Source organism: Hippocampus guttulatus, chromosome 5 (genome assembly GCF_054856545.1).
Source record: "Hippocampus guttulatus isolate MCC_2025c chromosome 5, RoL_Hgut_1.0, whole genome shotgun sequence".
Classification (NCBI taxonomy): domain Eukaryota; kingdom Metazoa; phylum Chordata; class Actinopteri; order Syngnathiformes; family Syngnathidae; genus Hippocampus; species Hippocampus guttulatus.
The window spans coordinates 7,293,665-7,305,258 of NC_141265.1; the positions used below are offsets into that span (position 1 = coordinate 7,293,665).

General features: G+C 41.4%; 1 protein-coding gene across 5 annotated transcripts; it reads left to right on the forward strand.

The window, feature by feature from the left end:
• Window positions 1–1,087: 1,087 nt before the first annotated feature.
• ewsr1b (EWS RNA-binding protein 1b) lies at window positions 1,088–10,951 on the forward strand. 5 transcript variants are annotated; one of them, XM_086111387.1, is made up of 15 exons: window positions 1,088–1,202; window positions 1,652–1,688; window positions 1,857–1,908; window positions 2,985–3,138; window positions 3,279–3,492; window positions 3,580–3,833; window positions 3,924–4,062; window positions 8,528–8,565; window positions 9,114–9,143; window positions 9,209–9,324; window positions 9,391–9,520; window positions 9,595–9,684; window positions 9,764–9,890; window positions 9,967–10,326; window positions 10,438–10,951. In XM_086111387.1, exons 1-15 carry the CDS (start codon window positions 1,088–1,090, stop codon window positions 10,472–10,474), a joined length of 1,893 nt encoding a protein of 630 aa, XP_085967513.1. In that variant the 3' UTR covers window positions 10,475–10,951. The 5 variants fall into 5 exon arrangements, with proteins under 5 accessions (XP_085967513.1, XP_085967517.1, XP_085967514.1 ...); XM_086111391.1 differs by having other exon boundaries at window positions 1,120–1,202; window positions 3,586–3,833; XM_086111388.1 differs by having other exon boundaries at window positions 1,134–1,202; window positions 2,982–3,138.
• The last annotated feature ends 643 nt before the right edge of the window (window positions 10,952–11,594 follow it).

Genomic DNA, 11,594 nt, shown 5'->3' on the forward strand with positions numbered 1-11,594 from the left:
CCTTAATTGTGGACCAACCTTCGGCGGGCCGGATTAAAAAGACCAACGGGCCGGATGCGGGCCGTAGTTTGCCCACCACTGGTCTAGTCATATGCACAGCAAAAAAAAAAAAAGTCTCTCTACTTTTTCTTGAAATCAGCTTTTCTTGCTGCCAACATTTTTCTTCATAGCAGGTTTTGACAAAGACATTAGTTACAGGATGGATTTTCCTTCCCGTTGATGTACCTTTAGAATTATGTTTTGTCATGAGCCATGGGCCTAAGCTATGGTAGCCCATAAATAACGGGAAATGACACTGCAAAAGTGTGGGGGCTGCATTAACATTAAACTTTGGTATCAGGAAGTGAGCTGCAAAATATCAGCCTGCGGGATGCAAAAAAACGTTTGAGACCCCAGATTTTAGATTGGGGGGAAAGGTTATGTAGTGAATTATGATCAGAGATTCATGTGTCCTGTAATCTTTTTATGATTTGTTTTATGTATGGATTTTGTACATCACATTGTACAGTTTGTTGTACTTGTATGTCTTTAGTATATATTTATTTATACAGTAGTTGCTTTTAATTTTTTTGCCTTATTTTACTCTGCTGCCTATAGGTAGGTCTGCATTGCAAAAGAGAATTCACTCTCAATTGCCTTACCTGAATAAATAAAGGTTATATTTTTTAAAAAATTAATAATGGTTGTTCCGTTATTTTGTCTCTGTCCTATATCTAATAAGAGAAGATATCCTTTATTTGTCCCGCACTGGGGAAATTTACAGTCACAGTTCAGAAAGGAAACCACTAGGTAGGGAGAGGGAAAAGGGGGGTTGTCCACATTCTCTCTATAATAAAATAAAGATTTTAAAAGTGAAATTAATGTAAGGTTCAGTAATGTATTGCAGAAGTGTGTTTTGGGTCTTCTACCTTTTGGGAACAAGAAGCCAGAAAATTCAACGCTGTTCCGAACTGCGAATTCATATTTTCGTACAAATACATAAAATAAAGCTCACGAGCACTGTTATCGTCACATACAAAAGGAGTTTCGAAAGACACTGTAGTAGTTATGTTCGTGGGTCAAAAAAAGTATCGCGTTATTTGAAAGGATGAGTCTGTTGTCTCGCGATATTTCATGGTTGTTGCGCACTCAAAGGCGTCTCTCCAACAATCAACTTTATCCAGTCGTCTTTTACAAGACACGCAAAATGGCGTCGGCTCCCGGTAAGTGTAGATTTTGGAAACATCTCTCTTTTTATTGAGTCTGAAATATTTAATCATATTTTAATATTATAGTGTTTAATGTTTTTAATGTACTGAGTCTGCCGATTTAGTTTTTATTAGCTCTATTGAAGCGAATAGTCATTGCTCTGAATTGGCGCCTGACACAAGGCCTAACGTAATTCTTCGATGTACGTCGGCGTCGTCGTCTCACCCTCTTCTCCTTTTGAATTCGATAAGATGTTCTGTCTTTTCATCCCCATTTAAGGTCAGGAATGTATAACCTGTCGAGTTACACGTATTGTTCGCCGTATGATTGTTCAGGCCCCGCCATTCACGAGCGGCGCTCAAACCGCGGGCTGGTTGAACGTTAGCATTAAAGTATTAGCATCGTGGCTCGTAGCGCTTCAAATAGTAACAACGGTCCTTTTGTTTTATTTGACTTTCAACAGATTACAGCTCCTACAACCAGTCCAGTTCTCAACCGGGGTAAGTGACCAAATAACACCCTGTGATTATTACTGCGCCTGAGTGACGTTGAAGCTGCGACTCGTTCATTGTTAAGCGAGCAACATGTGCCTCACGAGTATGCTACAACGTCCTGCGTTGTTTTTGAGTCCGGTGCATCCCTAATCTTAAAACTTTACTTCTTTACAGGTATGCTTCCTATGCTGCTCCGACCTCACAAGCTTATGGACAATCTGCCCAGGTAAATGATGATTGTATGCCTGCGATCTCAAATGAGCAAAGATGGTTTACTGATAGATAGTTGGACCTTGGGTTGTGCAATATAGCTATAATGTAAATACCTCGATATTTTCGCCTTATATCTCGATAACCATAGCACTACGGGTTAGGTGAAAACTATGCATTTTAAAAGAAAACACCTTTGATCGAAAAGGATGTGGAAAGTGTACTTTTTAAGATTTTACTGACAGCCATCAACAAAGCCTGCATTAAAAAAAATTACCATGATGTTGTACCGCACCTGTGCTTTAATAATAAATAACAATTTTATGATGCATCAGAAGTGTTTGTTGTTGTGTATGAGTTTGCATGCCCAACTGGAGTAAGGATAAGTGGTTAAGAATATGGTTTGTGCTGTGTTGCTTTGAAAAAAAATTAACCAGTCCCCCCCCCCGCGCGCATGACTTTAGTCATGCATGCATTATACAGTAATTTTTAACTCCCAGGGACATGAGCTATGCCTGGATCCAGTTTGGAGGGTCCCCATGCATTATGTTACAATGTATGACTTTTTAAAATTCGCCAGCCAGCCAAGCGATACCACACTTATCAACATTACAGACGAGCGAGCCGACCAGCGGGACGGGACCTCTGTGGATTGTTGTTGTTGGCGGGAGCAATGTAAAGAAAATCGAGACAGCTTAGTGTTTGCGCGAAGCCCAAATGGTTTTTCGTCAGTTTGTTCAAAGGTGCAATTGCATCGCAACCAGTTTTTCTCATCGCAATGACATTTTGAACGTGTTCAAAATTTGTTGACAGCAATAAAAACTATTTGCGAACATCTGAATGGCTTTACAAGCTTTAACAGACACCGGCGACTAAAATATTCGCTACATTCACAAGCCGTTGCTGCTCAGTCAGATAAGATAGCACCTTAATAGTGCAGTATGTTAAAGGAATAGTTGTACAATTAGTGGAAAATATTGGCAGCGAGTTATTAATTACGGTACACCCAATCTTGAGTCATTTGATCGGCCAATACAAAGTGCAAGTGCTGTTTGATATCACAGTGATTTAATTTTGCTTTGAATTCAGCAGCAGACTTATGGCCAGCAAAGTTACGGATCGTATGCCCAGCCTGCTGCCGCCGCTGCTGACAACACATACACCCAAGCAACTCCCGCTGCTGGAAGTTACACTCAACAGCAGCCACCGCAGCAATACAGCTCCTCTTACGGCCAGACAGCACAAGGTATGTGATCAAAGGAGATCAACTGGAATTGGGATCAGGATAGAATTCGTGGGTCAGCAAACCTCAAGGGTTTTTATTTTTTGTTTTTTTGCATGCGTAATTTTCAAGTTGAAAAACATTTTGTCTTGTGTATTCCACAGCTGGCTATCCTGCTGCCCAGTCGACAGCTCATGGTTACACCCAGTCATCCCAGGCTTATGGAGCACAGGCTTATGATGGTGCTCCTGCTGCTGCTGCTGCCGCCGCTGCTGCTGCTCCAGCTGCATCCCAGTCTTATGGGTCTCAGCCTGGTTATACTGCTCAATCTGCATATCCTGCATATGGTCAGCAGCCAGCTCCTGCTGCACCGCAGAGGTGTGTAGCCATTTGCCAAGAACTGTCTCTCTTGATACCACAAATGTACCCATGCTTTTTGCTGCATTGTTTTGTGTCTCCCGTTAGTTACAGTGCCAACAGTCAGCCTGCGAGTTACAACCAAAGCAGCTACTCCCAACAGGCAGGATATGGCCAGCAGCAGTCTGGCTACCAGGCTCAGCAGACCAGCTACAGCCAACCGCAGGGTGGGTACCAGCAACAGGCCCAACAGCAGGCCCCTCCTTCTTATCCACCCCAGGCTGCAGGTTCTTATGGGCAGCCTCCAGCCAGCCAGTATGGCCAGCAAGGTGGACCACCCAGCTATCAGTCCAACCATTACAGTAAGCTTGCTTCCGTTGTTTTACTACTGTAACATTTCCGTTCATGTAGGGGGGGGGAGAATTGCATTCTGATGGACCTGTCGTTTATAGATAATTACAGACAAGATGGCCAGGGAGGGGGCTCTGGTTACTCAGAGCCGTCACGGTACTCAGAGGGCAGGGGTCGTGACGGTTTTGACAGAGGAGGAATGATGCATCGTGGCCGTGGCGGCATGGGTCGTGGCATGGGGTAAGTGTCTTTCTTGAGCACATGACAGACTTTGTATTTTGACTCTGCAAGTGCTATTACTACTTAGGGCAGGGCTGAGGCAAATAGTAAATATAATAATAAAAAATACTAATGGCGGTGATGATCAAGAGTGCTTTATCGGGTACCACCAAGATTGATTTGATAAAATTTACTGGCCAGCAAAGCTAGCGTTTTTGTGTCATTGTTTCCCTCAGCCTTGTCACTAAATTGTCTTGGTAAGTGAACATTTTCTAATTTCTATCAGCAGATTTATTGGGGCCTGTGCATAATGTAGGAAGGGGCAGGTTTATCTTTAAGGTTTCACTTTAAACGATTTGAGTAGCGATGGGACATTGCAAATCAAATTCTAATTACAACCGCTAGACACAAAGGATTGGTGGATTCTATCAGTGTATTATTCAAACGGCTATCAATTCAATGGATTTCACTGCACCACAAAGATTCACAATTCAGTATTTCACTGGTGCGCAGATAGTGGTAAGGGACATTCATGTTGTTAATCTACTAAAAGGTAAATACAAAAGTGTCGTTTTTAAAGAAGTTTCACGTTTGACATACCAGGTTGAATTGTATGGGTCTTTCAAATGGTTACATGAATTCCATTAAATTCGGTCTGATGTACTAAAATATACGTAAGGTTGTCATTGTTACAACATTCCCACCTAAATTGTTTGCCCTTCGCGTAAACAAGCTTAAGTTGGTGTTATTTTGGGGGTAACAGCATTCGGTGTTTATCCGTGCTGTAAAAGTCTAAGTAATGCCAACAATGGAAAGGCATATGAGCAAGGGTAAAGGTGCTCTTCGGGGATGGCAATTTTCCGCGGATACGCCGAAATCCGCCGTTTTATTTCTTAAATTGATCATTTTTGTGAATCGTCTAAATCCGTTGAGAGAATTTTAGGGGGCGTCAGGTACCTTATCGTCGAGTTTTCACGAGCTCTCCCGATCAGTCTTTCCATCTTCCGATTGTAAACAGCCCTGCGATTGGACGTGTATGATGTCTTACTTGTTGTGATTGGTCGCCACGCCCCTTTCCGCTTTTTTCATCACTAGCCATTGCCATCCCTGGCTCTTGGAATTTAAAAAAACATGTATTGTGCCAAAATGAGAGGGGGGGACAACCCTTGTTTTCTACTTGATTTTTTTAAAAACTATATCTGTGGCTAACCGTTAATATTTGTTTATGGATTTCCTTGTAAATTTTCTTCCTGGCGAGAATAAATGACTACTGTATATAAGTAGCGGTAAGGACATAAAACAACAAATACACATTTTTCTTAATTTAAAGGCACATTCTGGTATTATGTCACCTATCTGCTTTGGGGGATTTTTTTAAAACTATAACAGGAATACATTTTTGTCAGGATAAAACAAAAATGCTCTCTTTGTATGAGTGATGCGATTACCAAACAGAAGAACTTTTGTGTGGTCATTCGTGATTTTAGTTTCGGAGAAAGCGTAGTTAAAAATTGGGATTGGTATGTCACTTGGTATTTGCTCTCTGCACACATGGGCACATTTGATATATTTGGTGCCTGTTGGTATGCATAATGTGAATGTGTTGGCGGGTTTGATCCAAGCCGTAATGCACTTATCCAACCACAACGGGCACTTCCTGAGTTTAATTTATTTAACGTGTATTTGTTTGCGTTTGGGATGGGATCTTGATGTTTGGAAACGTCAATTCAAAAATCAATCGAAAAACATCAAACATTTTTAAAATGTGTTGGTAAAGAGGTCAATGAGGTACAACGAAAAGTTCTGTATTTGTGGGGGTTTTGAATGGAGTGAACAGGGTACTCGTGCCACGTGTACATAACTATTCGTAGGGCAAACGTGAATCGCTTCGATTCAATTGCTTTAAAAACTCAATTCCAAAAAAATACCATTCATGTAGGGCTGTGCAATAATTCAATATCAACATGTATCATGATAGATATGAATAGAAAATGCTGTTGTGAATGCTAGACAGATTTAAACCCTTCCGGATGGAGACATGGTTTCGAAGTGAAGGAGCTCCCCAACTTTGACGCGCACTAGAACTAACACTAGTTAGCTATGCCCGGCCAGCCCTTGAATCACACTCAAGTCAAAATCATGCAAGTAAAATCTGATTGTCCCATAGAAATCCGTTATAGAGGTAACGTAGGCCTGACTCAAGGTAATGCCTGCACTGCGAGAGTAGCAGTTCACTGCAGATGCATGAACATTGAATGGCAGTAATGTAACATCTAACATATAAGTGTTTACGATACACTGGTGGAGGAGAAACTGCACATTATGCTACATTACAATGTGTACAAAAACTTTTTTTTTCTTAAGTGTTTTCAAATAAATATATCGACTATTATGAAATACTTATATTGTCAGACATTTTTCAGCCATATCGCCCAGCCCTACTAAGAACATTATGTTTAAGGCATTTAAACTCTATATTGACCAGTTTGAGTTACTAAAGATGAAGTATTATGTTATAATACAATGGCCTAAATTCACTTTTTTCTTTGGTTCTTAGATATCTGTGATATTATTTTTAGTCATATCATCCAGCCCTTTGTTCACTAAATGGTGTTCTAAATAACACAGGACTGCTTATTTCTTGTAGGAAGATTTGAGTGAATTTGATGCGCTACAGGTCGGCAGAAATGATATAAATAGGATACCCACTTAAATATTAGCGTTGCACAGGGGAATTAAGGGGAGGTGGGCTGGTCACAATGTTATTTTTTGAAATGTTTAAAACTGTATTTTGTGTTTTTGGAATTCAACTGTTTGATCACCTTGAGAACCTTTTAACATGCTTTGTCACATTTATACCGTACAGGTAACAGAGCCATTTAAAAGCATCTTTTCTAGAAAGTATCTGTACTCTGTGCAGAGGCACCAACTTAAGCCCCGCAGGAGGGATCTTAAACTGATTGGGGGTCTGCCTTATTTTCCAACAACTGAGGATGGTGGTCTTTCTGAGCATGTGATGGGTGATTTTATATTGTATTTTATTTTTAATTAGGGGTGCACTGATCAGTTTCCTGGCCGATCACAATACGGATCCTTAAAAAGCCCAAGATATTCCACTCCTCCCTTTTCATAACCAACAACATACACCTTCAATGTTCCAATCTTGTTTTATTGTAAAACATTGAACAGTACCTGTGAAATAATACAAATGTGTTGTTTAAACTGCAAGAAGCAGCTTTCTCAAAAAAAACAGCAGAAAGCAATAGCATAGGTGAACAAAATTGGTTTTAATTGATTTGTCCCCCCCCCCATACACACACACACATGCACAATTTAAGTGTACCTGTGGTGGTCTGAAGGAGAAATATTTATGGTTTATCAAGAAAAACTACATCCAATCGTGTTTTTGAGTTACCCTGGTTGCAAACCTGTGAAACCTATTTGTCGAGACTCCATGGCAGCTAACGCGCGCAGCCATATTTGTCTGCAAGAGGTGGCATTGAAAGCTGTCTTGGTCAAATTTAAATGATCTGGGTCAATCTCACCATTTTCCAGAGTTGGGCATTTCGGAAGGTCCATCAATCGCCAGTGATGAACGCCCATTTTGATGAATCTGTGTCAGATGAGGCCGGTGTACAGCGCAAAATAAATCATTATCTACCGCATGCAAAGCTGGAAGCCATGGCACAGATCCTTTTCAGTCTAAATGAATAAATATCAGCGTCCGGATGCTATGTTCACAGCTAAGACGACTGATTTACACCCATAGACAAGCGATCTGGCCTAGCACCCAATAGCGACTGGTGCAAGGGATGGATGGCCCAGTCAATGCGTTGGTGTTGCACCCGTCACAAGATGGCATTGAGATTAACCAGAGGGACTGTTAGACAAAAAAAAATGGGAGCACCAGCTATTTATCAAACTTTACAATATTGTGCCATTTTCCCATTAATACTTCAAAATGGCCCACCAGAATTACATTTTAAGGAAATCGGTGCACCCCTATTTTTAATACATGAACAAGTGTTTTCACAAGTGTTTTAAAAATCAAGTTATTTCTGTAAAATGTTTACTGTTTACCTTTTTTGCTGTGTAATATTTACTGTACTTTTATTGTATCCCTTGGTGAGGGTGAACTATCAGGTGCATTGTCCTGTTTTCTTTTTTGTGTGTGTACATCTGTAACATAACTTGAGCCTAATGTTAAAAGCAACAGTACATTCCTGTCAGTGCATCTGAAATAATTTTGTCAATGTTTAGCTAATGTCACATGCTTTTTAAGCTTCTATACACAACTGTTATCACCAAGTTACTAGTATTAACACACGATCCCCTCAGTTACTCTGTATAACAACATAGGGGGGTTTGACTTGCTGTTAGCCTATATAGAATGTTTTTGACTCCCTCAATCAAGCCACTTTGCTCGAGCCATGGATGTGGCTGTAAAAGGGAAATGGCCTTCATATCTTCATTTATTCCCCCATAGCAGCGCTGGAGACAGAGGTGGCTTCAGTAAGCCTGGTGGTAAGTTAACGAGAATTACACTGGTTAGTCCTTTACAAGCCTTGATAACTTCCAACTATGTTTTGAGTATTCGTTTTGCTACCTTGGGATGAAACGTCCATTTTATGAACATACCCTAATTGGGGTAATTTGTCCAATGCCTGAGACCATTTTCACAGAGGTTTTTTGGTGAAATTCAGCCACCGCTTATGGTTTGATCAGTTTTCCAAAGGTTAATCGGGAAAAATGCTGCTCGTGACTGCGTTGACGTGATAAAAATCTTTTTTTTTTTTTTTAACCAAACAACTTTTAGGGGTGGAGGAGACAATTACTTATTGGTCAAAGAGGCTTTTCAAAGAACACAAAATTATTGTTCATGGGGTCGGAGGTATTTTATCCTTCCAATCGTGTACGGTTTGATGGTTAACATGGCCCCACTGTTATATTGAAGTCTGAACTATAACCGTTTTGTAGTACTCTTGGTGTTGTACATTGGATTTGAGTAGCATACGCTGACTGTTTCTCTTCCCCCCCTCCCTTTCTCTTGGCCACCACTTACTGGATCATAGGACACATGGGTGGCGAAGAACGTGAGATGGGTGAGTTGAATTTTAGCATTGGACACTGAACATTTGACTTTAGTAAAACTTTTGTTTATCTTTAGGACGACCTGAAGAGCAAGACGATGCAGAGAACTGTGCTATCTACATCACTGGCTTAACAGAGAAGGCCAACATTGACGAGATGGCTGAGTTCTTTAAACACGTCGGACCAATTAGAGTAAGAATAATTATGAAAGAATGTGGATATCAAACGATACGAGGCTAACTTTTCATTTCTCTACAGTTCAATCGCAGGCTCGGCCAGCTTGCCATTAACATCTACACTGATAAGGATTCAGGAAAGCCCAAAGGGGATGCCACCCTCTCCTATGAGGAGCCTGTCTGCGCTAAAGCTGCTGTGGAGCACTTTGATGGTAGAAGAACCGGTTTAGTTTAACATGTCGTGTGTGTGAAGTGGAAATGCTTATTTTTGTTGTCAAACTCGCAGGTAAGGAGTTTCAGGGCCGCAGACTCAAGGTGTCAATGGCACGCCGTAAAACGCAGATTCCCATGCGCGATGGCATGATGGGCCGTGGGGGTAAGTCTACAGGCCTTCTCTCTTTTTAGCAATTTAAACTTTATGGCGTCTTTTGTAATTATCCAAAATACCCCGTTAGGTATGATGGGCCGCGGAGGCGAGCGTGGTGGGTTCATGCCGCGAGGTGGCCCACGTGGCATGGGCCGAGGCGGACCCACAGGAGGCAACATGCAACAAAGGGCCGGAGACTGGGAGTGTCCTAATCCGTATGTATTTGGTTATCGTTTTACCTCACTAGTATAATGTGGACAGCACTTGCTTCAATATGTCTTTTGGTTTCAGTGGTTGTGGCAACCAAAATTTTGCCTGGAGAATGGAGTGCAACCAATGCAAAGCACCCAAACCAGAAGGCATGGGCGGTGGGCCCCCATTTTCTCCTGGAGGTGAAAGAGGCAGAGGTGGAATGGGAATGGGAATGCGAGGAGGCAGAGGCATGGACCGCGGCGGGCCCTCGGGTGGTCCCGGAGGTTTCCGAGGAGGTTGGGGAGGCGATCGCGGTGGCTTCAGGGGAGGCGATCGTGGTGGATTCAGGGGCCGTGGCGGCATGGACAGAGGCGGTTTCCGTGGTTCCAGCCGTGGTGGACCGCCCATGGGTGGCAGAGGAAGGGGAATGGGCCCACCAGGTGGCAAGATGGATATGAGGTACAGCAAGAGCCAAAATGGTCAATAGTTGATAGTGCTACTGGTCTAAGAGCACGGAAGCTGCTATGTGGCATCACTTGATATGCTGTGCTTCTTGTTCCTCTCTCTTAGGGACCATCGCCAGGAGCGCAGAGAAAGACCATATTGAAGTCATTCTTAAACCTTCCTTGTATGGGATTTATTTTTTCTTTTAACATCAGAATTTTTAATTTTGTGGTTGCATTTTGTCACTTCAAATAATGACTCTCGTATATATTCGACCCCCAAAATCTGGCCTGCATCCTCAAACAGATCATTCGTTTCTAGCCCTGAAATAAAATTCCTAAATATGTCAATATTTAGTTACATTAGTTTGTTTTGGGAGGGGGGGGGGTGAACGATAGACCATTATTTTCAGGTGACAATATGTTGATAGGTTATCTAACTGCCGTCAAACATCCTCTGCAGTTTACATTTCCATTTTTACTTTATTCTAGCTTGTTTATATGCTACCTTGTCACATGCCTGTCTTTTTTTAATGCAGGAAAGTTTTGTCATTGTATCAACACGGTATATTTGTTGTGAATTTGCCTGCACCCTTTTCCTTCAAAAATTGTTGTGCGGAATAAACCTTTTATGGATAATATGCAGTCTGTTTGCGTTTTCCTTAAATCAAATTTTCTGAGGCGTGCAGAATATACTTGAGTCATCCCAACACCAACTACAATCAAGTCACAGTAGAAGTGACAACTGCAAAATGTACATTTCTAAATTTGATAGTACCTATGGATTTGTTGTTGCATCTTCTAATTCATCGATCAATCCACTATGCACACCGCTCATCCTCACGAGGGCATCGCCCAATTGCCTTTTATTGACTATGTTTAAATATTTTGGCTGCTGTCATCTCCGGGTTGTAATCATCATACCAGAAGGTGGCGCAGTTTGTAGAAAGACCTGACTAGTTGAGAGCAGTAAACCTCAGAAGATGTTTGTGGTTTTCACAAGTCCAACAGGTGTTTGAAAATCTTCAGTTTTCAATTCAGACAGTGTTATCTGTCTGAATCCCACTGCTCTCTAAAGTGGAGCACATTCAGTCATATCTGCAAACAAATTGTTTCAAGATGGAAGTACTCAATTCTTTTTCGGGTTTTTTTTGTTTTGTTTTTTTTGCTTTCTAACAAAAATATGTTTTTATTAGAAAGCAAAAAAAGCGTTTTTATTCCAAAATTGTTTGCAAGGTCTCTGAATCCCACTGCTCTCTAAAGTGGAGCACATTCAGTCATATC